At 38.2% G+C, this 26,016-nt stretch overlaps 1 protein-coding gene across 3 annotated transcripts in view; it reads left to right on the forward strand.

Moving 5' to 3' along the window:
- The window catches only part of FOCAD (focadhesin), a 114,050-nt gene that overhangs the window by 52,165 nt on the left and 35,869 nt on the right, over window positions 1–26,016 (forward strand). For all 3 annotated transcript variants that reach the window (XM_074165952.1, XM_074165954.1, XM_074165953.1), the window contains 7 exons: window positions 8,801–8,935; window positions 9,333–9,383; window positions 10,056–10,139; window positions 12,113–12,248; window positions 16,179–16,367; window positions 16,606–16,727; window positions 24,063–24,155. In XM_074165952.1, coding sequence (XP_074022053.1) covers window positions 8,801–8,935; window positions 9,333–9,383; window positions 10,056–10,139; window positions 12,113–12,248; window positions 16,179–16,367; window positions 16,606–16,727; window positions 24,063–24,155 — 810 coding nt within the window. The remainder of the gene's footprint in view (window positions 1–8,800; window positions 8,936–9,332; window positions 9,384–10,055; window positions 10,140–12,112; window positions 12,249–16,178; window positions 16,368–16,605; window positions 16,728–24,062; window positions 24,156–26,016) is intronic.

Raw genomic sequence — 26,016 nt, forward strand, 5'->3', positions numbered from 1 at the left:
GGTTACTGACATGTTTACTTCTGGATATACTGATTCAGTTTTAAGGTTTTACCAAAAAGCTAGAAAGGAAGACAGATAATTCAAGAGTAGCTACCTGAGGATCATTTGAGGACAATGACAGACAAAGGAATCTGTTTTGCATTTCTGCTGAACCTACTTGGTTGTTTTAATAAGAATTGTGATTGTACTGGGATACCCTTTGTTGTGTATATTCTAGGAAGAGATGTTAAGGTTGCTAAGAGGTGATGGAGTCGTTTAGAAAGCTGTTTTAAGACCTATTCCTAGCTGTGTTTTCTACGTTATTTGATGACTCCATTTCTGCTTAAGTTATTTTTTCAGAGTGCCATAAGTTTTGAACAGTACAAACATGTCTTTACTTTAAAAAAAAAAATATCAAGAAGAAAACCCCTTTTCTCATTTGATTTCTAGGACATAGAGTCTGTAAGATGGTGGCTGCAGCACTGTGATTACAGGGAACAATCAGCTATGCCAACCACAATAAAAAGGCTTGAGAGACCTAAGAAATGTTACAAGCAGTTTTTGTACCTGTTATTTTACAACTCTTAAAGCCAACATTTCTCTGTGCAAAGCAGGTGAAATAGTCCTGGCATAGCCTGATCCAGTTGGCCTTCCTGTGTGGGGTAGGTTGGGTCAGGTGACCTTTCAACCTAAATTATTCTGTGAATCAGGGATTTGGTGATTGATTTTATGCACCAGCCTTGCTGAGGTTTGGTATGAAAGGATGTTTGTCTTGGAGGACATATTGCTCAAAATTATGTGCTTCTCTAACTTGCTTCCCCTCAGATCAGAAGTGGAAGTTGATTTTGATGTTGTTGTTCCCTGGTTTTTCCCATTATTTCCCACCCTCTTAGGGCAGTAGGTCACCTGAAGGAAGAGTGCTTTTTCTTTCCTTGATATCAGTAAATCCTAGCTTTTAGTTTTTCCCCTCTAGCAGTACACTTGTTACTTTAAAATAGATTTTAAAAATAATGAAATGCACTGTACCAGAAGCATTGAGAGCTTGTAAGTTATATGATTGTTAAGATCTCAAGAGGACAATGATACGTCAATTTTAACTAACCTAGAATGAAAAAAAATACAGAGAACATAAAGAACGTAAACACAGACTTTAAAAGAACTTTTACCAAAGTATGACTAGTGTGTCTAGATCTGTGAACATATATTCTCTGATTGACTCTTTTTCTGCAGATAGTAATTGGCATATCAGTGTCATGAAGTAAAGGTCTCTTCTCTTTGTAGTTTCCTAGAGTGTATTGTATTTTCACAGGACAGTTTTGTCCAGCTGAGTAGTGACTCCGGAATCTTTTCTTTTGGGATTCATGACTAGCAGAGAAAGTTCATCACAATGTGTTTATCACACTCACCTATTCCTCCAGAAAGACATCATGTCAAGGTTATTAATACTTTTTTAACCTTTTTGTTTATTTACTTTTAAAAAAATTGTACAGTTCTATCTTCCTTGCTGTTCCCACCCCCCTGCTCCATTGGTTTCTTCACAGTACTTCGTTTGGTAGATTTTCTGTAAGATTACCATTATGTTATGAGTCTAGAAAATATCTTCTGAGAGGAGCCAAAAGAATTCTTCAGTCTTAATCTTTTAAGAGTTAAAAAATATTTTTCTGAGGAAACTTAGTGTTACAGCAGCTGAGGATGAAGTCCATTAATGTCAGGCCAGAATGCACAGCTGTGCTTAGTCATGGTTTTAATATGCTCTAGCTTCTGTACTTCATGTGTACCAGATGATGTTTAGCCAGGTTAAATCATGTTCCTTCTTCAGATCAAATCACCAGGTTTATTTGGATTATTACTTAGTGTGAATTCACGTTAGATCCACTTCAAAACCAAGCATTTAGTTGTCAGAAATGTTTGGACAGGTAAGACAATATTAAGTTCTTCTTTTTCTCAGAATGCAGCAAGTTGTAGTGTATTCCAAGCTGCACTACTTCTTTAGCTAAGACAAAAAATGCTGCCTCTTTAAAAAATCTCTCCTTCCAAACTGTGCTTGGCTGCTTTAATGAATAGCTTTCTGTGGGAATTTAAAATTGAAGTAGAGTTTAACAACCTGAATGAATTCATATTGGTTCTGTTGCCCTTCAGTAACAAAAAAAAATAAAAAATTCTTCCTCTCCTCATACCAGTGTTTATAATGAGAAAAAAAGTTACTTCCTGCAAGCTCCTACACTATTAACTGAGTATGCAAGGGCAGTGTGTTATTTTTGGTTGGGAAGCATGCAAAGTAAACATGCCTCATATTGTGGCAGAAGAGAATGTAATCATTTGAAGGATGTGCATTTGTCGTAAAGGCATCCAATAAGAAATGAAACACACAAACATATGCCTGCACTATTTTAAAGTTATTTTCTGATATTTAGAAAACTTTCCCTTTTTGCATTCTTGAAAGAGCTACAGTTTCCAAAATTATTTTATGATTCCTGGGTGCAGTAATGGAATTTTTCAGACATTCCCACCTTGATTGCAAAGAACCAGAATTTGGTTGGGACTTTTTTGATCTCACACTTAGGTGTTGGATTATTGAATTAAATTTTCATGTTGAAGCTGGCAGCTATCAGAGTGGCATCTTTTAGGACCATCTGCTTTATACTGGGAACTCTGTTGGAAGGGTTCTTTGGAAGAGCAGAAGCATGGTGTGTGGTGTTAATATGTTTCTGGATTTCCATTAAATTCAAGGTGCTCTTAACAGATCAGAACTATCATACAGTACAACAATGTTAATTTTGTCAGAAATGCCAAAGGAACCTTGCTCAGTGGCTCTAAACTGTGGTTATCTAATTGAACACCACTGAACTGAAAATATTGTTGCTCAAACTATGATGATGTCTCTGCAGTTTTGTGTTTTCATTGAATAAAGAGTTTGATATAGGCTGATACTTACTTTTGTCACGGTGTTGAGTTGAGTGTGAAGTGGGGTTTGAATTCAGAATGCTGTGTTCCCAATATGGTCGTGGATCCTAGAAATGTGAGCAGTTCCTCAATACAGAGCTTTTTAACTAGTTGGCAAAATAATATGTGCCTTTCTAACCTGAGAACACACCGGCTTCTCCCAGCATCTCAAATATTCTGTAAGACTTGAGCCTTTGGTTCCTTGATTTTATAATCTATGTCAGACTGGAGCTGCACACCTTTGGACCTTGAACGACTAACTGATATCAAGCATCTGGGATTTTGTCTCAGTGCCTGGCCAGTACCTCAAGACCTCATCCAAACTGAAGATTCTTTTTAATTCGCTACCCCTCTCCACCCACCCACCCCCCCACACACTTTAGGGCTTCAGAAAGTGGCAGTGTTATGATGAAGGGTCAAGTCTGAAACTTTGGCAAATTTTTTTGATAGATAAAGCACTTTCTTTTGTTTGAATATTCTTTTATTTAAAAACAAATCCCCTAAATATAAATACCATGAAAGTGAATAAGATGGTGGTCTTTACCTTTTGCCCTCCAGAGCAGTACAGCAGCAGTGGTGATTGAGGAAATGGAAACATATGATTGTGAAAGTCTGAAAAGACTCACAAAAAAGTGTGAATGTAATCTTAACATTTTTTGTTTAGTATGTTCCTGCCTTTTTTTCCTACTGAGTTAATCTCTCAAGTAATGCAGTTTCTTAGACTTGGTGTATTTTGGGACTGTGCGTTACGTTTGGTATGCTGTGATCTTAACTGAGGCAGCATGTTGACAGTTGCAGTCTAGTAATACATTTCAGTGCATGGTGAGCATACTAGAGACCAGCAAGTCATTGATTACAAAAAGAGAACAGTCAAAAGTTGCATACTCTGGCATATGTATATAGCTGTACTGAAGCATTTCGTCTTTCATCACACCTTTCTGCAAGTAAATGATGCTTATACTTTTCAATCAAATGTTTAACATTTGGAAAGTTGCTTGACAACACAGACTGTTTCTTTTAGCCAGTAGAAAAATTGAATTTCTCCTGGACTTCCACTTCTCAAGATAGATATATCAATAGATTTCAAATAATTAGTATGCTAATATAATCTTCAGTGGAATGCTGTATAAGAAACTATATAATCATTGTAATACTGTTGTTGTTTACGTGTGACTTAATGGAAGGACAATATTTTTGGTATACCAAATATACGTGATCCAAAACCAGTATGTTGTTTCTATATAGCTGATAAAAGACGTTGGATATATATTGTTCTGCAGATTTCACTTAGCTCCATCTGCCATGAGGGCTAACACTGAAAATGCTAATTGTTCCAAACAATTACCATAGAGCGCAATTTGCCATTGTTTAGGTGTAGTATGGATATCTGCTAAATCTGAAACTTCTGTTAGATTGCTGCCTACTTTTTATGGCCTTTTTTTCACCTATTAGCTGAAACTGGAGAATGTATGTGATACCATAGGAAAGAAAGAAATAAAACGTTCTTGGCTAGCTGATCATTTTGTAATCTTCCTAAATGGCAAGATCGAGTGAATATGCAACTATATTTGTTTCTATGCATATTAATACAAGGTATATTTTTTCTTTCCAGACAACTCATTAGAAAATTAAAATTCCTAGTTTAGCTTAGCAAGAACTTACAGTGCTAATAGATATATCTGTCTTTCTGAATACTGGAAGAGGTATTTTCTTATTCTTGCGAATTGTGTTTTGAAAGATGGGAGAGAGGGGCATCATTTTCACTTGAAATGTTAACAGATTAGGTATTTCTAGCTATCAGTGGTCATTACCATAGCAAACCCGTGAGCACATTTCTATTCCTGCAATGGATTCAACTCAAAAGGCATCTTCAGTTCATCGTCATCAACTACATTCTAAAACGTGTTTTGCAGTCACTGAGGTGACTACTTAATTCAGCAATTACCTGAATTCAGTGATACCAAGCATGCTGGTTTTTTTCAGTGCAGAATAGCACTAAAATTATCTTTCTTAATGCTTTTACGGAATATGTTCATAAACAACTCTTCATTTGATTTCACCACATACATGGATTTGTATTTCTCTTTGACTGAGTCTTTTGTTGCTTTGCTTTAATTCCATAGAAGAGTTTTGATTTGCAGTTCTGGTATGTTTTCCCCTTTAAAAGACTGAGTATATATACTCATGCCTTTCTCTGCCATAGCTATTTTTTCTTTTTTTGTCTAGACTTTGGTTCTAAGCCTGAATTGTTACAGGTCTGGTATGTTTCTTTGGTTTGTTGTTGTGGTTTGAGGGGGTAGGGGGATTGATTGTTGGGTTGCTTTGCAGACTATATGTGTGTGCGGTGTGGTTGTTTGGATTTTGGCTTCGTGGCTATTCCTGTTTTGCATTGTTTTTGTCTCAGTGGAGCCTGAAATCTGAAAGACAAATGGTAGCAACAGATACTTAAAATAATTCTGTCTGGAAGTCATGGTTGCAAAATCTGAAAAGTGAAATCATCCCCAGGAGGTAATGTGGTTTGACCAAATGCTGCAGGGATATTATTTGAGTTTTCACTAGAATACATTGCTCCTTAAAGGGAGAGTCTGGACAACTGGAAAAATCTCACAAGGAAAAATGGGAAGGTCTTAGTACCGGTACTACTGTTGAGCTAAGTCTTCCTGTGGAACTCAACTACTTCTTTTGTGACTTTTGTATAATTCTTCAGCTAGAAGTATACCACTGGCTGAGCATCTTACAGATACTTTTCACTGCCTAGAAATGCAAAATGTTGTACTGACTGCTCGTTGAGCTGTCATGCAGATCTTTAAAGGTGAAAACAAGCCAGGTAAGGCTTGTTTTTAGCTAAGAAGGGCTAAGTAGAACCAATTACGTCTCACTGCTGTGCTGTAGTCATTATTTTCTTCACTATACAAAGTTGGTTAAGTTGTGGTGAATAGTATTTTCAGCCTAGTAGCCTTTCAGCTTTATACGAGGTAGGACGAATACAGAAGACATCACTGATGGCAGCATCATCATTTCTAACCCTTTAACCCTTAGGAACATTCTAACCACCTAACCCTAAATGTTCTGAATATGACTTGATACAGAGATGTCTACCTGAGTGTGTGGATGGTCTGAAACACAGGCTCATTGATATGTAGATGGATTCTTTTTCATCTCAAATGTGGATTAATCCTAGAGGTAAACGTTGACATTGTTTTGATATACCTAATAAAGAGCATAGATGAATGGTTAAAAAAAAAAAAAAAAAGATTGATAAGCTTTACACCAGAAGGAGTGGATATGGATCAGGCACATGCAGGATCCTTATTTTGCTCAGCAAAGAATCTCTGCAGCTGGGGAAATCAGCTTTTGAAATCTCGGTGCCCTACCTGCAGAAGAAAAGCTTATCTTTTCACTGGAGCTCTTAGGGCTCAATCTGAGCTCTAGAAGCTGAATACAAGCGTGAGCATACAAAAAAGATGACTTGCATGATGAGCAGCTCTTGCTGCTTGCATCAGTCCAGTAGCTGCGTATTACTTTAGGTCTTATGGCAAAGAGGAATCAGTAAGCTAATAGTGAAATAATAGTTAATTTTTCAGTCAAACTCTCATTTAAGAGCAAGTACATAGAGAAGTGTGAAGGTGCTTGTTTGAATATCAGACAGGTCAATAAGGTAGTATGAGCTGATTTTGCAGTGTAAGTTGTTCTCTTCCTACTTAAAGACAAATGACGTGATGATAATGGGAATAGGATATTAGCTAGTAAATTGATTTGAAGAGAAGTGTTTGATTGTACCTTCTGGGAAGGGAAGGGAACCCGGAGTGATGCTTTTCATCAGGTGAACACTTTTCATCAGGTTGAAAAATGATAAAGCTGTTTGTTTTGCCTGGTGAAGTTATCATATATTTCTAAAAGCTTCTGAGCTGGTTTAATGAACAGTCCGAAGAATTTCCAGTATGTATAAAATTATGCAAATCACTTTCAGACTTGAAGAAGAACCTATAGAGGAGGGCACAGCTCAACTTGAAATGTTCCTGTATGCTGCTGTTATTCTTCATAAAATACTGTAAAATGCTGTAGTGAACACAGACAGAAAGGGCTTTTTTGGTGTCCTGAAGTGGAAGTATTGAAACTTTTGAATAAGCAGGTTTTGTTGTCATCTGAGGCTTGATTCATGTTTTCTCGGAGATAAAGCTGAGCATCAGGAACTTCTGGGTTGAGTTGAACAGTGAGATTTTCCATTGGGACATTACTGTTTGCAGCTTTCAAAAAATCCCTCTGTACTTACCATGTTCATGCTGTGCTGTGCTGACTTGCAGCACTAGAGAAAAGTGAAAAATGAAAGCTCACACTTCAGCTCTGGTACTGCTGCACAGCAGTAACCCCTTTGCTTCAGGAGGACCTTCAGTTTGAAGACACCAGAATGCTTTTGTAACAATTAGTCTATACAACTCTCCTGTGAGTATTCCTTTTTACAGCCTGGAAAAATCAAAGCCTTCACTTTCTTCCAAAGCTTCAATGAAATAAAACTCCAGTGCCTGCTTCCTCAACCTGTCTGCTTCCTCAACCTTTCATGTGACCCAAAAGATTACTTTTCTCTCTATATACTGTAAAATTGTGTAGTAATTATGTGGGGCACTGAATTTCCAGGCACAGTATCTCAAGTGCCCTGATGACAAGTTGCTTAATTTTAGAGACTCATGACTTTGAATGAAAGATAGTTTGGTCAAGTGCTTAAGGCTAATCATAAACTTAAGCACAAAAAGTGATCTTGTATTCAGTAGGACTGTTCATATATTTAAGGCTAGGCTAAGAGTGGAATGACTTTTTGAGATGAGATCTGGGAAGTGAAAAATATTCTCCAGAATTTTCTTCCAGATGGCTGCAACGAGAGTGAATTAGCTACTGACTTGATAAATAGAGCCAATATTTTCATGTTTTCTGTGAAACAACACTGTAATACAGAGGTTGCTGTAAATATGTTTTATAATGCATTTGGTTCTTGTTTGTATTCAGTGTAATGTCCGTGAGCCCCAGAAGTCATTGTTGGCTAGAGCAAAAAAGCCAAGAGATTTGCTGTTGCTTGTCAAATGCTGAATGTGATTGTTGTTTGGTCCTAATGAAACCATTCAACTGGGAGAAACAAGCTGTAGAACATCTTTTTTTCCTTTTCCTCCCCCCCCCCCCCCCCCCCCGCCCCTTACAGCTGACAAAACCTCATATGGATTTGGGCTATTGGTGTATATTACTAAAAAAAAAAAATTCAGATGTGTTGAGTTGACAACTAATGCATTGTACGATGCTGTAATGCCTCCCAGTGTATGTTAGATATGAATGAGAATTCTCTTCTCGTAGTCTTTTTGCCACCTAACCACTGGGGTGCATCTATTTAGTATTATTAAATTTTGAAAGTTAATTATTTAGCTTTCCCTACCCTCTATAGGTATTAAAGAACTAGGTTAGACTTCTTTCTGTGCAGAGTGTTACCTTTTGGTTGGAAGATGTCATTTTTTTTGTTGTTGGTGTTTTTTCCCAGTGATTTATAATCTGTGAAAAAACACCAACCTTAGAACCATGCCCTGGAAGGTCCTCTGAGTGTGTAATTTTATTATCTGTAATGGCAAGTTACTTTGCTTTTCAGAGTATGTTTGTCCTGTAACCAAATATTGGTTGGAAAAAAACAAAGAAACAAAAAAACCCCAAACAAACAAACAAAACCAGAAAAAGCATGATCTTTCCAGTTTATACTGGGGTTCATGTTTTGTTGTTTGTTTTGTTTTTTTTTTTCTTTTTATGAACCTTATATTAATTCCTGTTTCTAAGTAGGAAGAAAGAAGGCAAGTGCTCAAGCTGGGGTTGCTATTAGTGATGGTGCCTCTCGCTTTCCCTCCAGGTTGTTTGCATCCGTTCTACATGGAATGCTCTGTCACCAAAGCTGAGTTGTGATACAAGACCCCTCATTTTAAAAGCGCTGAATGAATTGTTTGCCTTGGTTCCCTCGTTAACAGTGAATACAAACGAATATGAGGTATGTACTCATGGACTAAAGTGAACCTCTTATTTTGGTGTATCTTGGTATATGAGTTTTAAATGTGCCTCCTTGTTTTATTAATATTTCTAAATTGCACCTGCTGCCTAATTCAAGTTAATCATAATGCACATTTCCGTAGAGTTTTACAGTTTTAGATTGCATTAGTGAATCCTAGGAGGTAGGTGAGACGTTCCAGTGCCAGGTTGATCAGAGGTTTCCGTCTCCCAGAATGTGAGGGCACGTGAATGCATCTACAGTTCGGACCTGCACCCTTTCCACTTATCTAGCTCGGTGCATGTTGATGTGGCATCAGTTTCTTTCAGGTGACTGCCTTTATTTCAACTGCTTATTTGATTAAAGCAAATCTGAATGCATGTTTTGTTTGCCTTTATAGAAATTCAAAGCTCAAGTTATCAGCTTTCTTTGGAACAACACACAAAACAAGGTAGGTTACACAACTGAAAATGTTAATTCCTAGTGTCAGTGACTGGATATTAAGTTTTATACCTTTCTGTCAAGACAAGGTTATCAGTGTCAGCAACCTCATTTTCTAATTTTCTAACCTCCTGTCATTGACCGTTTAACACTGTTCCTAAAGCAGTGTAATGCACATGAAAGGTGGTAATAGATGGTCCTAAGATCTGCTGCTCCCAAGGGGAATTGTAACACAAACTAGTTTGGCTCCTCTGGTAGACTTTAGCCTTGACATGGTGAAGCGACCTTGGCAAAGCTGCAGCTGTAACAACTAACTCAGTTCTTTGGTGGGGTATAGTAACACAGTGATAATGTTGTACTATCACTGCCATGGGGCTGGTGGAACCAAAATATTTTAGTTTAAATATAGCTCAGATATTTCTACGTAAACTACCGTCACAGCAATAATGGAGTGCAGCAATCAGAATGTTTGCTATAAAGCCTAGATGATTAGTCTTGCTAGTTTGCATTTTATAGATAAAGTAAGCAAGTAAGAGTGCATCTCAGGAACACATGGTTACTTGAAAATGTTTTTCAGCATTCAGTGGCTAGTGGATAAGCTCTTTGTACGTGGAGTTTCCAGTAGGTAGCAATACTATGTACTGTGCTTGTGATTTTCTTTTTCTTTCTGTTGTTTTCCTAGGATGCTGTTGTAGCCATTTCAGCCTATAAATCACTCTCATCGTTTGGCTCCGAAGAACACACAGTTCTTCATCTTCCTGAACAGGTAACAATGTTGTACGTTTAATAGTAAGGACGTCTGACACTTCCATCTGGTATGGCATGTGTCCTCTTGGAAGGGAAATACGGCCCTGTGCCATCTCTACCAGGTAACCATCAGAGTCTCACAGAAGGAATATGAGCTCCTGCTGGTGAAATGGGATGATATTATATATGATTAGTGTAACTAAGATGTATGGTAGGGGAAAGGCACAAATGGAGATTGAGTCAGAAGGTAGTTGTTTTTCTTTCGTTTGTTAAATTGGCAGGTTATTTTTTTTGGATACCTATTTAGCATTTTATGCTCTTCTGTTAATGCTTGCTGTTGAGTCTTGACCCTAAGCAGCTCTTGTGATTTCTGCTTCATCCATTGCAGTCACACTCATGCTTAGTGCTTTTGTTCCTGAAATAGGCAACCAGTCTGAAAAGTAGGTGCTTTTTTTGGAATTAAGCTGAAAACTTTCTGTTCTGAACTTTTACAGCGTAACATTTTGCTTTTTTGTTGATAAAGGCAACCAGAAAAGAATTGAGATACTTACTGGAAAGTTTTTTTAAGTATGTAGAGGACTGTTGAACTCTGAAACTTCAGTCTGATCAATTCACTCAATAACCTTACAAAATGAAACAGTGCAAGCAGATGAATACATAAAGTCATCTATGTGAGTTTTTATTTTTTTTACATTAACCTTTTAAGAGGGAGTAAGCAAGAATCAGTAGTCCATTGGTACTTTATGGCATAGTAAATATTTCTGTAAGTTTTTATTTTCCACATTATTACAAGATTGGCTTCATTTGCATGTTGTAACTGGCTATTATGAAAAAGTTGGAACAAGCAACGGTAAAATCAAAATACATACCTGCTTTATGTAAATCAAGAGTTCAGCATAAACCTTACAAGTGAAAAGTGTGTTTTGCATAGAGGAGCAAAGATAAAATGTGGGAAATCTCTAAACACTGCTGCAATACTAAATCTCTTACACGGTAGTATGTAGCTCTGTATTAATGGTGCTGTTACTTTACACTCATTAGAAAATGAGTAAATATGTTTTCATTAAAAGCATTGTAAATATGTTGTAGTTTTTCAAATTCTGAAAATGAGGTTGGAAAAATAAAGTCTAGCAGAAATCATAGAATCATTTAGGCTGGAAAAGGCCCTTAAGATCATTGAGTCCAACCACAAACCTATCACTGCCAAGTCCACCACTAAACCATGTCCCTACATGCCACATCTACCTGTCTTTTAAATATCTCCAGAGATGGTCGCCCAGCCACTTCCCTGGGCAGCCTGTTCCAATGTTTCACAACCCTTTTGGTGAAAAATTTTTTCTTAATCTTTTTTCTTAAAATCTTAATTTTTCTTCTCTAAGCAATCCTGCTTCAGCAGGGGAGTTGGACTAGATGATCTATATGGTCCCTTCCAACTCTAAAAAAAATTCAGTGAAATTTAGTAATATCCAATCTAAACCTCTCCTGGTGCAATTTGAGGCTGTTTCCTGTTGTCCTACCACCCACCTCACTACAGCGTCCTTTCAGGTAGTTGTAGAGAGCAATAAGGTCTCCCCTCAGCCTGTTTTTCTCTAGGCTAAACAACTCCAGTTCCCTCAGCTGCTCCTCGGAAGAGTTGTGCTCCAGACCCTTTACCATCTTCGTTGCTTTTCTTTGGATGCAGAAATGCTCAGTGTATTTTAAAGTGCCAATATAAAACATTGTTCTACTTCGTGATTGAAGAAGAATCAGAGTGAAAATAAAGTTTTGATAGTATCTTTTTACTATTACAGATATGGATTTACATACCCATGTGATTTTTATTAACCAGTCTTGCTTTTCATTCGGGTAGAAGAAAAGCTTTTATTCTTTCAGCTTCAAATTATTGAAATGGGGAACTTTTCATATTTAGTTGGTATTTTTGACACTTAGAATCATGAAAGGTAATGAGGATTTGGAATTCTTGTGCTGACTTTTCCTAGTCTAATCTTTCAGGCACGACCAGAAGTTGACCCACTGGAGGAGGCAAACATGAATGAAGGTGAAGAAGAGGAGAAGGAGGTGGATCTTTTTGTTCCAGGTTCTTCATATATCAAGCTGCTGTCTCTAATGCCAGCTTCTGTTTTAGGAGGTATAATATATTCAGTATTTGAGGTTGTTTTACAGATTTATAATTACAGTGACTGTGCAGACGTGTGGCACGTTAAAGTGCAGCCTTTTTTTTTCTCCCCCTGGAAAAATATATTACCAAATTACAGGAAAAAAATGTGAAGTAAAAATTTAGAAGAAAACAAAACCCTCAACCTGTCTTTAGGAAGACAGCAGGTCAGAAGTCCTTATGGTGGGAAAAGTGCTTATAAGATAATTTAAAAATCCTTATCTGTCCCATAGGAAAAGCCAGTTGCCTATTATTTACTTCAAGTGCCATTGTTTCATCACAGTGCAACTGCAAGAGGGAGGACTGAGCAGACATTTTTAAAGGAAGCTCTTTATTTTAGTCCACCATGGACTGAACCAAAAAACCCCCTACCCAAACCCATAGTGTTTCATAAAAGAGAGTTTAAATAGTATTAAAGGAATGCTATATACAGAATTTAATTAGTCAATGAAGTGCTTTGCTTAATGCTCAGTTTTAGTGATGCATATTGATACTGAAGTATGCTTCAACAGATGGTCTCTGGTTGATGCACTTGTTTTGACACCTATGCAGTTGAATCACCTTTAGTATTTGGGATTTTTAACGTTTGCTTGATTACTCTCATTAATGATATCTTTCACTTCTAGTTATGAGATTATGACATTAGTGCCTGGACACAGGCATTGTTATTTCACTGTTTATGGAATGCCTGGGATCTTGATGCATGATTGCAACCTGTATACATTGCCATGAGATAGTGGTAGTATTTTGTCATATTTTCTCCCAGTTGGAGCTCCTAGAAAGATCCTTTCATTAAACACTCTGTGGATTGGAGTCTAGAGTACGTGCAAGCTCACCTAGAGTAAGAGTCTGTATGCACTAATTAGTAAGTTGGGGAAGCTTTGGGGGGAAGACCGACATAACCTACTTCAATGGAAGAGAGTGATGTATCTGGGCAAAAACCCAAGCTGCATAATGGATGCTGAGACAGGCAATTTACCAGGAAGATGGGAAACCAAAATGGGCTTAAGAGAGAACAGATTGAATAAAAAGATGTAGTGACCCTAGACTGGTATAAAAACACACATGCAAATAGCTGTTCTAAACCAAATATTCACTGAATAGGTCCTCACCCAGAGGAGTTTCCATCTTTTAATGCTGTTAGTTAACACGGAATACAGAGCAGTTGAGTTTGGGTTAAATCCAGTTGGCAGACAGTCACAAGTGGTATTCCCCAGCGCTCGGTATTGGAGCCAATTCTCTTTAATATCTTTATCAATGATCTGGATGAAGGGATCAAATGCACCCTCAGTAAGTTTTCAGGTGACACCAAGTTGGGCAGGAGTGTTGATCTACTTGAGGGTAGGAAGGCTCTACAGAGGGAACAGCCTGGGTCCACGGATCAAGGCCAATGGTATGAGGTTCAACAAGGCCAAGTGCCGGGTCCTGCACTTGGGTCACAACAACCCCATGCAGCGCTACAGGCTTGGGTAAGAGTGGCTGGAGAGCTGCCTGGCAGAAAAGGACCTGGGGATGTTGGTTGACAGCCGGCTGAATATAAGCCAGCAGTGTGCCCAGGTAGCCAAGAAGGCAAATAGCATCCTGGCTTCCATTAGAAATAGTGTGGCCAGCAGGACTACAAAAGCCCACCTGTACTCAGCAGGACTACAGAAGTCCCCCTGTACTCAGCACCGGTGAGGCTGCACCTTGAATACTGTGTTCAGTTTTGGGCCCCTCACTACAAGAAAGACATTGAGGTGCTGGAGCGGGTCCAGGGAAGGACAACAAAGCTGGTGAGGAGTATGGAGCTCAAGTCTTATGAGGAGCAGCTGAGGGAACTGGGGTTGTTCAGTCTGGAGAAAAGGAGGCTGAGGGGAGACCTTATTGCTCTCTACAACTGCCTGAAAGGAGGTTGTAGCCAGGTGGGGATCAGTCTCTTCTCCCAACTAACAAGCAATAGGAGAAGAGGAAATGGCCTCAAGTTTCACGAGTGGAGGTTCAGATTGAATATTAGGAAAAATATCTTCGCTGAAAGGGTTGTCCAGTATTAGAACAGGCCGCCCAGGGAAGGGGCTGAGTGACCATCCCTGGAGGCGTTTACATGTGTGGATGTGGCATATAGGGACGTGACTGAGACCTGTCTGAAACCTGGCAGCCAGAGAATTAAAAATAATCGGATACAACAAACTGTAAACTTCAGACAATAGCTATTATTGTTGTTGTTGTTACTATTATTCAGAGATATATCTCTGCAGGAACAATGCTAAGAGTTCTGCTCCTGTGCTGTTAGTTACCTCTTTTTTTTCCTTCAGACTGATTGCAAACTTTAAAGTATGATACTCTTAACATTTGCTGCACATCTAAGTGTTTCATTAAGTTTATCCAGATTTTCTAGTTTGAGTTATATCTGCAAGCCTAGATCCTTGTGTTCTATGTCATGCATGAAGAATTGCTTTTGAATGGCTTATAAGTATTAAGTCCTTTGGCATAACTAGCAAGTGCAGCAGTATGACCAGTGACTATTACCTGTGCTAGGGTGTCTCTGTCAATGTGGATCGTTACCACCAAAGAAAGAGCTGTCTTCTTTCAGAGAATTTCTCCTCTATTGCTGTAGCCACCCTAAAAACCCAAGCTCTTAAGTGTTTTCATGTCAATAAATTGAGTTTTGTTGGAAGAGTATATATTGTTGAGGATTCCCAAGGACAAGGATTTATAGTTTCTGTCTGAATCACTGTAGTGAAAATTGCTAACTGCATTCTGAGGGTTTTATTTGAAGAATGTTGGCATTACATGTGGAGAAAAAAATCAACAAAGGTAGATGCCCTCCCTGCTATGCTACAAAAACTTTACAGATTCAGACTGCTACTCCACTATGAGGTTGAATTGGGAAAGAGCATTGCTGAAAACCACAGGAACTTGCTGAAAATAGAAAATTGGAAGAAATTTCAGTATAAAACTGTTTCATTCCATGCTGCCATAGGTATTTCTTGGACCTAGAAAGGACAAGTTAGTGCCCTTTTGTCTCCTTTGTCCTCTAGTTCCTAGTCAAAGCAGGATTGGACGTGATTTGGGAGCTTTTATGCCAGTTTCAAGCCTACTGCGAAACAGTTGTGATAAATCCTCTTAAAACTCAGTTGTAGAATGCACTAACAGACTTTTAAACATACCAGGTTTGCAAGGTGCTGGTACAATGTTGGCTTTTAATTGGGATGTGGTAACAAACACCATGCAGCCATATATATGTACATACCTGGTACATACAGAAACACAGCCCTTAAGCTGTAAAGGTTTTTTCAAACTGACTTCACAAGTGAAAAACAACTTTATATTAATTCTGTATAACTTTAAACCTAGTTAGACTATACAATGCATAGCTTGAAAGCACAGACTTAATCAACAATTTGTACTGCTATGGTAGCAGAAGTCAATGTAATGCTTCACTCTGTATCCCCTGTTTGCATAGATACTCTCTCTCCATGTAGCCTCCTTGCATTGTGCTTTTCTTAAATCTCTTTAAGAACAACCTGGTTTTGTAGGCAATATTTTTCACCTCGTTGGTAAACATCGGTTTTATTTCTCATTCGCCTGTCAGCATCTGCCAGTGTTACAGACGTAGCAGCCAAAAATGCAACCCAACAGTTCAGGGAGCAGTTAAAGCTATTTTTCTTCCCAACCTAAGTATCTGACATGACTTACTCTGAGCCTCTTGGAGTTGCAGTGGCAGCAGATGTGCTGTGAGAGACACTTGCTAAGAGTTCTGAATTCTTTGACCTGGAGCTTTCATCTGAATGTGTCAGTTTATCTAAGCGTATCTCCCCTGAAATACAGGTGTTATTTTGGGTTTTCGAGGGTTTGTTTGGTCTCTCAGTCATCAAGCTCTGACGTTCCGTTTCCTGTCTCCTCATTTTCTTGTACTTCATCCAGCATTTGAAGAGTTTGCAGCATCACTTGTGAAACAGGAGATGACCAACATGCCCCGTGGTGTGTATCATTCTGCCTTGAGGGGAGGGACCACACGCTCAGACCAGGGGAAGACAGTGGCAGGTGTTCCAAACTTCTTGCTGAAGATGTATGAGAGGAACAAACAACCAGGCATGACACCAGGCCTTGCAGGTATGCTGTCACTTTCTTCAAGTTAGACAAGATATGTGCTTTGATGTAAAGATTTCTATGAATCTGAATCAGTTTCAGAAACAATGTTTTATGCCAGTTGCATATGCTTTTAAATTGCTGGCTTTATTACGTTAGCTTTACTTTGCTTTGGGTTCTCCACTGACTTAGGCAAGACTTACGAACTATTAGCATGAGTATTGGTATTGACTTTTCTTTTCCCCTTCCCTCCCTCTTTAAGCTGGCATGTTGTTGTGTTATGACCTTCCAGTTCATATGGGTAAAGATGGCAAGCCTATTAATCGATTTCTGGCCAGCAGGGGACGCAATTTCCAGCAAATGTTGGTAGCCCTCATTCATGAGGTAAGTTTCCAGCTTTTCTTCCCTTTTCAGAAGTATTGTGATTCCTTCCCTGCCTTACTACCTTTGGGGTATAGAAATCCCTCCCTGGTGCTTTGTTATGAAGTCATTGTCAACAGGGTTATGAAGTACTTCAGATGGCAAGTTCTTCTCTCAAACTAGTAAAAACAACCAAAACCTACCCTTAAACACAGATCTTAAGGTATGTAGTCATATATGTAAATTTGCTAGATATTTTCAATCCTGACCTCATTACTGCTAAAGAATGAAAGCAGAAGCTGGAGATAATGCCCCTCATCATCACAGGAGTATGCAAGTAAATTAAGGGACATTTCTGACTGCTTGGATGCTCCACTGGAGAGCACCAGGGGAAGTCCATAAGGATATTGCAAAATATGTCAGAGGAGCAGATTTAGAGTAACGAGTTATGAATGAAGTGTGGGCTTGCATAGCGTCCAGAAACAAAAGCTCTGCTTTCTATGTAGTTGCTTCATTCAATGGAGTGTCAGTTCAGTGCCAGAGGTCCTGCAGAAAAACATATTTAATTATATTATAATAAAAGGCACGTATTAAAGTGTTATATAAGCTGAATTACAGTGGTATGAAGATCAATTCTAAACTACTGTGTTGTAAGCGCTCACCTGTTGCCCTCTTCAAGCATCAAATACAATCTCTGGTAAAAAAAATTGAATGATTTATTGTGTGTATTAGCAGTGATTATAACATCTATCAGCACGTCAGAAAAATCATAGATAACCTCAAAATGGCTTGCTTAAAAAGCATGGATTTTTTTATTGAATGTAGTGAACTGGATGGAATTAGTGAATACATACAAATGACTGGAGACAGAAATATTATCTTAAGTATCTCAGTATTTCACAAAGTCAATTAGTTCAAGGTGTCGTAAAACTAAAAAGAAATCCAAGTATATTTGAAATCCAAGTATGAAATCCAAAAGAAATCCGAGTATGTTTCTAAGCAGAAAACATCTTCAGACAATCCTAACTGCACCCTTTCAGTGTAAATTCATAACTATAACTTTTTGATCAAAATATATCAGTATTTATGTACTTGGCTTATGCTGCTTTAAAAGACAAAAAAGTATTTTCTTGCCTTTTTCCCCTTGTATATAGAGACAGTTGGAGTTAGGGTTGTCAGGAAAAAGGTATTTGGGCCTCTGGGTAGAAAAGCAAGTCCCTGGGCTCATCTGACTGAATTCAGTGTTTGTTCAGTCCTCAGTGTTCTTCTGAGGAGTGGAGTTTCACAGTAAAAACAGGGAGCTATCAAATAGCAGTATCAGTCTAAGAAAGTTGAGTTAGTAGGACTGTTATCCCAAAGCAGCATCGTTTACCCATTGTGCAAGACGCCAATATACACACAGCGTGGAGGTATTTATTGAAATAATTTCTGCAGAGATGGGTGCTAGGTGGTAATCCACAAAGGTAGCACCCCATCCTGCAAACTCCTTGGAATATTTGTATGGTTCAAAACACAGAAATACACACCCTTAATTATAATTATTGGTTAGTACCTTATCTTAACAATTTCTGTTGGTTAGTACAGTTTCTCACTTTCGTTTAAAGTTGCAAGGTCCTTTAATTGATGTATGCATGCTCCAGTGCAAAGATAGGGGTAGTCCTGTTCAATCTCTAATTGAGTCAGTCACAATCTCCCACTGCTGCCTTTACTTTTTCTCCCAGTTAATGCAAATCTTTGTTGACTTCATGCTTCATCCAGCAGCTGTCTGGTTTTCAGACGTTTCAGCACCTCCTGCAGAGGGGTGATCCCTTGTTACCAGCCTTCTGCTCTTCTTCAAGGGTATATTCATTAGCAAGGCTTGTATTGTTTATACAAAGCATCCAGTTTTCACAAGGTCTTGAACTTTTTTACAGGTTTTGCTCTTGCTTAGTGAGAGATTCTATCTTCTAAAATACATTCTACCTTTTATAAATACATTCTACTTTTTTAAAATACGTCAGGACCTAGGCTCATCTTTTCCCTGCAGTGGCTATAGCAATTAACATGTTTTTGCAAAGTCATTGCTTCAGAGTTCAACCCAGCACACCAAGGAGGTTTTGTTAGGGGTTTTCAATTACCAGAGTGATGTTTCTTTGCTACTGCTTTGACTCCCTTTTTTTTTTTTTTTGGGGGGGTAGGGAGTAGGGGGATGGGCGTGGGGGGAGGCATTTTATCTCTTATAGTGACTTTTTAAGTATAGTAAGATGCATTTCATTAAAAAGAAGACTTAAGGTTGCCTTTGAAGCCTTGCAGTGAGCATAAAGCTCCAAGAAAACTGGGAGGTGGATGTAAACACTAAGGGATTACAATTAATTGGAAGATAGCAAGTATCCATTTATTTTAACTCTACAAATCCCCATCAGTTGGCATTTCCTTAGGGATTAGCGGTCAACGATATAATTGCCACACTGGGATAATAACGTTTTATCTCTTCAGTGATTTGATCTTTGCTCACATCTGTAGAATATGAAATTACAGGTTGCATATCTATCTGGATCTGTGTATGATTAGTTGCCACTGTTACACTTAGGTTTTTTGCACACTGAGGCATGGGAAATGGCTTGAGGCAATCACTTCCATTTTTGTGAGATTCTGTACGTGTAAAAGTGTGATGCCTCAGATCCTGCTAGTAAATACATGAGTTACATGAGGTTTGTATACAGAAGAAATAATTTCTTCTTGTATATTTAAAAGTCTGTAAAGCATACAAATAACAAATACCTGGGCTTAGCTGCCGTTCAAATCTAACAGTAACAACAACAGTAAAAAGGTAATTTACTGTTAAACCTTAATGGCCCAGACTTATTTTCTCTCCTACGTGCTATTGTAGTTGAGGGATTGGATGCAGCTGTAATATCTATCAGCAGGATCAGATTAAGATGAAGAAGGATTTTTTGATGTTATTTGAACATGTATCTCATGGGAGGCAGAACATACGTTTGATGGTCATTGGTGACTTGAAATAGGAAGATCATCTTTCCCCCAGCAGTGGGGATGTGCTGTTTGATTAATTATTAAACAGAGCTTGTTAACGTCTCTAAGTTACTATAGTCACAGTGTTCAGAAGTCATATAGACCATGGGTTTTCTTTGTTTTCTCTACAGCTGCCTGGATCATACTGTATGAGAAATCTGTGATGTTTATCACAGTCACCTGGGCTAGATTAGCTATTAATTACCCATGCCTGTTTCAGGTTTTGGAGTAATTCTTCGTAGGGGTTTATGGGAATAATCTCTGACCAGCTTCACTTATCTTTGTTGTGAAAATAAATGAGGATAAATAGTAACATGTGTTCACATCATGTACCGTATGTTTTGATGGTTCTGTAAATGTATGTTTTGGGTTAAAGTTATTAGGCTTTCAGCTAGCTACCCATCTTTTCTTTCTTTAGTGGAGGTGAAGGGAACAGTTCATGGTACATGCAAACAGCACAGAGGAAGCCTGGTTTTGGCACACGGTGGTGGTAAAAGGTGGCGTTGACAGTCTGAATTGTGCAGTGTTTTTAAAATAAAGGAGAATGGTCTTGCCTTCCCATGTTTGTCAATAGTCAAGTGCTTTCTTTGTGTTGGAAATAGTGCAGTGATTTTGTCCTAATAATTAGTAATATTTACAGGCAGAATTGCAAATTTGGGTGCCAGTGGTGAGTTGTACAGTATTAATTACTGCTTTACAGGTTAGGCACCTTGTATACTCATGGAAGAAGCATTTTCTGCTTCTGTTTTAAGTGCATTCATTAAATGTGATGTGAAGGCATGCATCTTTGAGCAGTAAAATGGAAATCTCCTCCTGTACGTTTCTTTCCTTTTTTTTTTTTCACATTTTAATGTAAAGAAGAGATTCAAGGGCTTGTTCAAACCTTGTACCTGAAGCACTTTGAGATGATAATTGGATTTTCTGGAACAGAATTTGCTGTAGTGTATTCTTCTGTGCCTAGCTATTTTAATGGAGGTAATTCAGATTATGAACTACTTTGGGCTGGTTTCCACTACTGAGTTTACTGAATGTCTCTCCTCCAGTGATGAAATGTATTCAGGAAGTAAATTTCTTGACAGATTTTTGCTTTTCAGTCTAATGTGCCTTGGAAAAAGAAATTATTTTTTTTTTCTCACAAAGGAATGCTTGGGGAGGATTTGGAAGTGTATGCATGCAAGTTTGTTAAAAAGAGCTCTAAACAAAATTTGAGATGAAGAGATGCTACTCCACTATTTTGTTGATATGGATATCTTAAGCTAGACTATTTATAAAATCACCGGGGCTGCAGTTTATATGTCCCGTACGTGAGAAAGGCTTTTAAATACATGCCTAAACATTTCACTGACCTGGGGGTATTTTCTAAAACACATTTTCAGAGTTGCATATTTGTTAGAGATGAGCTGAATTTAGGGCCCATGTGAATTGGCAAGGCTATCAAGGTGGAAACCTTACTGGAATTCCCAGTCTCCCTGGTCTACAGACCAGATTTTAAGATGGGCCATAAGTGTTAATGATATCACAGTTTCTAGGTTATTTAAACAGTTTTATCTCAATTCAACACCTAGGAAAGTGGTAGAAACATGCTTAATTTCATTGTTCCCTAAATTTGTTTTGTGTGCCCTCTCTGGCTATGTATCAGTGCCAAATGAGTGAGCAACATACAAAGATCTGTTGCAGCACAGAGACACCAGTGCTGAAAGAAAGCTTATCCAGATCTTACCATGGTGTTTGATTTTTAGTGGGAGTGCACTGGAGAGTGGAAATCAGCTTCTGATTTTGTTTGAAATTACTTTCCAGTCTTGCAGAAATGTGCAAAACTTGTGCCATGTGTATTCAGAGGTGCTGAATTACGGGAATAGTATCTCCTCCGGTTTGCCAGTGTTCCCTGTCTTGGGTTTTGGCCAACACAGTCTCTGCTTGTGTGTATTTTACGTCCTTAAGCATCGATCAACAGGCTCAGAATACTAGCTCATAGCTTGTGCCGTTTCTCATTGTGTCAGACGTCAGGCTGCAGCTCTTCCTTGAGTAAACTACTTTACAGCCTGGTCTGGCTATGCTGCCTCCTAAGGACTCCCAGGACCAGTGTGGCAGTGTTTCACAACCACTTGTTGTAGGTTCAGAAGTGCTTTGAGCCTTCTTCCCAGTGCCTCCCAACATCATCTTACATGTAAATTGCGCACTCACAAGAATATGAACTTTGCTTATTGTCAGCTTTGTCTAAGCTTGCTAGTATTAGTTAACTAACAGTTAATGTCATCATTGTTACCATTGTGTGTCCAGTGACAGAGACTAGTGTAATTGAGTCAGTTGAAGATGAGATTTCTTTTTTCTGCAGGCTGTATTTGTGTTGACTGTGGAGATGCTCATCTTTTGGTTGACTTTTAGATTGTATTTATTTGTATAGACGTACTAGTACTTACTTAAACTGTTATAAGTTCACCACTGTCAGCGGGCATGAAGCTTTAGCACAGTCCTTTGTTTTTCATTATACGATCCATGCAAAGAAAGAATATTTACTGCTTTATGTAGATGATATGGGACATAAAAGGAGATGAAGCAGGAAGACTTAGGAAGATAATTAACAGACAAGGGGGGTTCAGTTGCTTATCTTGGTAAACCATTCTGTACACAGGAAGCCAGTGAAGCACATGATGGAAAAAGGAAGGTTTTGCGTAACTTGAGGCATGGGGTGTTTTGCATGTTAACAGTGACAAGTCACATAATAAAATACAACAGGAGGAATAAAAAGGAAGAATAACCTTCTGGGATTAAGCCTGGCAAGATTAGTTACTCTAGGTGGGCTTTGCACAATTTTTGGTCATAATTCACAGGGTTTTTCCATAACTGAGAGAGTCTGACACATTCTTTTAATTTAGAAATAGAAAGTGTAGGCCTAACCAGCTGATACTGAGATATATCCCATCTCACTTCAACCTGACATGTTTGCCTTTTCTTTATTAAAAACTGATTAACCTGGAAACTGCTGAAATTGAATAACTTACTTCCAATGGAGTCCAAATGGCTGTGATGACGAAAATTTTTTCATCATTTTGGTGGAGCCAGACAGTAGAAATAAGTGGATGGTAGCAAAAAAAAATCCATTCATGTGGATGGATGTCCTCATCCATGTGATGAGGTATTACAGTGCACACCCACCATTTTAATTACAGAGCTTATGTTGTTTGTGGGTCTGAAAACACAGCATTTCTGAAGGACCTGAACTCCTATCTAACTTTAATAAAATGTTGCTGCAATTAAGACAGTCCTGGAGAGAGTGAAATAAAGACTCTTCTAATTAGTTGTGATAAGCATTTTTTGTGAAGAACATATTTTTATTTATAAATGCATAACATGCAAATTGTGGGGGGAGGGGTACATATGTCATGCAGGACTGATGTCTGGAAAAACTTTTTTGGTGGCCTTGAATTTGTAATCCATTCTGCTTAACCTACCCGTGTAATTACTTCATTAGCTACCAAGGGCTAGAAAATGGCTTGTTACTGAGATGACTTGACTTCATTTTCATCTTTCATCAACATGCTCTGAAAAAGTCTTAGAGGCGGTTTGCTATGATACTTGCTGCAGTATCCTTGGGTTCCTGAGGAAGGTCTGTGCACATGCATCAGACTGTGTAATTGATTGTTTGTGTTATTATTTCGTTGTGATGTTGAGGCTGTCATACCTGTGGAAGATTTGGAGGCAAGCAGGGAGAGCTGTTGCTTATTTCTTTAAACTGTCTTTGAGGCGGTGTTGTTTTCATTGTGTTAGTTCTATACTGGTGCTTCCTAGAAAGAAACTTCGTCATTCCTTTCTTTTTTTAACAATCCCTTTCCTTGAGGGAATTTTGAACTACATACTTGAATGTAGTTATATATAACCCAGTCATGGATACTAACTCCTTTTGAATAATCTCCCCTGTATTTAGATAGTCATCTCCTTGTATTTATTTAAGTGTCTGTTTAAGCCTTTTAGAAGCACCTAAGGTGTACAAAAACAAAGATAAACCACATTAACATCTCTGTTATGTATGTATTTTTGTCTACCAGTACTAAGTGTTTTGCTTATTGCTGTATATAATTCCTCTGCTCTCTCTGGGATCACTTATCTGTTGGAATACCTGAAGCAATCAGTTTTGTCTGGCCTGGGTACCGAAGTTGAAAGTAATTTGGTGTGGGTAAAACCAGAAAGGAGAGTAAAGTAAATTATCATTTTAGTTTCCTACAGACATGTGTAATGTGCTATGGGCATGAGCAAATGATTTCCTGTAAATCCCAGGTTGGAGAACATATATTCTGCCTATGTTAGACTTAATGTCACCGATTCTACCCTTTCTGATGTGTTACACAGGTTAACATCCAACCTTCTGAATGGCACCGTTCTGTACTGCTGCCACAGTCCTGGTTAGGATTTATGAGTCGAACGTACAGTGCAGTACTGCAGGTAATTTTGAGGTATTTAATATCACTTGCATTAATGCTTATTCAAGTAGTATGAGTTTTATTTCTACCAGCAAGGGGTTGGAAGGGACCTTTGGAGATCATCTAGTCTTGGGATATATCTTAAAACCTCTCTTTCATTAGGTTTTCTGACCTATTATCTAGAGCAATGTAGTGTCATTAGTTTTTTCAATGGGGAAATTATCTAACAAGCTTTTAACAAATAGCTGCCTTCTAGAAGGCTCTGTTTGTGCTACTAGAAGTACTTATTTGTTTGTATTTCCAGGCCACATCAGCTGTTTTCAGTGTGAGCAGCTCAGGTTGCTGAGAGAATTCTAGAAGCTTTGACTGTTCCTTATTCTGCTGTGCAGCAAAACATATGCTCCTCTAACATTTTCAAAACAAATTTTATCTTGGCCATCAGCAAAATATCAGATTCTAAGCAGGGCCAGTGCTATTACAAAGTGGGCAGCTGCTATTAAAATTGTAATTTTAGGTCGTAACTACAGAGAGGGACATTGTTGCTTGCAATTAATTCATTCAATTACTTTCCTATTTCACTTTTTCTCTAAGGCAAGATTTGACGAGAAGCTTGGCATTTACCAGACTTGTTTCTGAAAGCCTCTCTAGGATCTTATGCCATTTTACAGGGCAACAGAGCCTATTTTTGTTGCTTCTGGACTCCCTCATTGGAGCCTTTCTTTTTTTTTTTTTTTTTTTTTTTTTTTAACCTGAGATCTAGTGTCTTTACTTACTCCTTATGCTACTATACTATATTTCATCTGAGATGGCCAAAAGAGACTCCAGGGTAAGATGAGTAGTCTGGATAGTACACAGTTTAGTATGTCTGAACAGCTAGTAGAGTAGTCATTTCTACAGTTTAGAGGCAGACGTTTATAGAGTCCAGTTTGCCAAAACACTTGTGTGAGGATTTTTTTCCCTTGGACACTTGAAAGTCCTCTTGTCTTTTATTATGTCTGCTCACATGGTTAAGCACTTCTGCCAGTTTTTGCATTCAGCGTGTTTTTGAGACTGAAATCAGCTTCATCACGATGATCCTACAGTTCTTGATTTAGTACAGAACTGAAGCCAATGTTTTTGTGTTTGAGGAAATTGCAGTAGGTTTTTTCGTAGTTTTTATGCAACCTTCTCCTTACTTAATGTGTTGTATCTGCTCCTTTAATCTCTGTGGAGAATCACCTTTTGATTGATATCTGGATTTACAGGATTGACTTTCTTGTATTCTCAGGGTTTATGCACACCCAAACTGCAAGTGTTCAATATGTGAAAAACACATCTTATGTGCCTGTATTTTTCACTTAAGGCTTAACAACCTACTAAGGAGCAGTAACTGATGACCTAAACAAGTTGAGAAGTAGTTGTCTCACGATTGGAGACTGAACATAAAGCAAAGCTGCTTAGTAGGTTTAGATAACAATTGTTGGAGGCCAGAATCCATATCATCTCCTTTAAGGTACAGAAAGAAATGTTGTAGGAGGTCACAAGGAGGAGAGGTTCATAGAAAGGAAAACGATGAGGAATTCTGCTTTAAGTAATGAATCAAGAAAGTGATGTTTTGCTGTTAGAATCCATTTTAGCTAGCAGGCTTCTAAATCCCATTCCTTGCTTGTTGTACCCCTTCCCAGGGGAATTTGTCTCTTTGCATAGACTCAAAGAGATGTCTCAGTATCTGTGGCCATTTGGCCATCTGCATCTTGTTTTCCATGGTCAGAATAAAAAATTATTAATTCTTTTACTCAATATATTGTGTATTTCAATGGTATCTCATATCAAAAGCACTTAAATTCACTTAAGAAGTAGCACTCAAGTGGAAGGCTACGTCTGTTACCTAAGTGTTCTTTGAA

This window comes from Numenius arquata, chromosome Z, assembly GCF_964106895.1.
Source record: "Numenius arquata chromosome Z, bNumArq3.hap1.1, whole genome shotgun sequence".
Taxonomy (NCBI): domain Eukaryota; kingdom Metazoa; phylum Chordata; class Aves; order Charadriiformes; family Scolopacidae; genus Numenius; species Numenius arquata.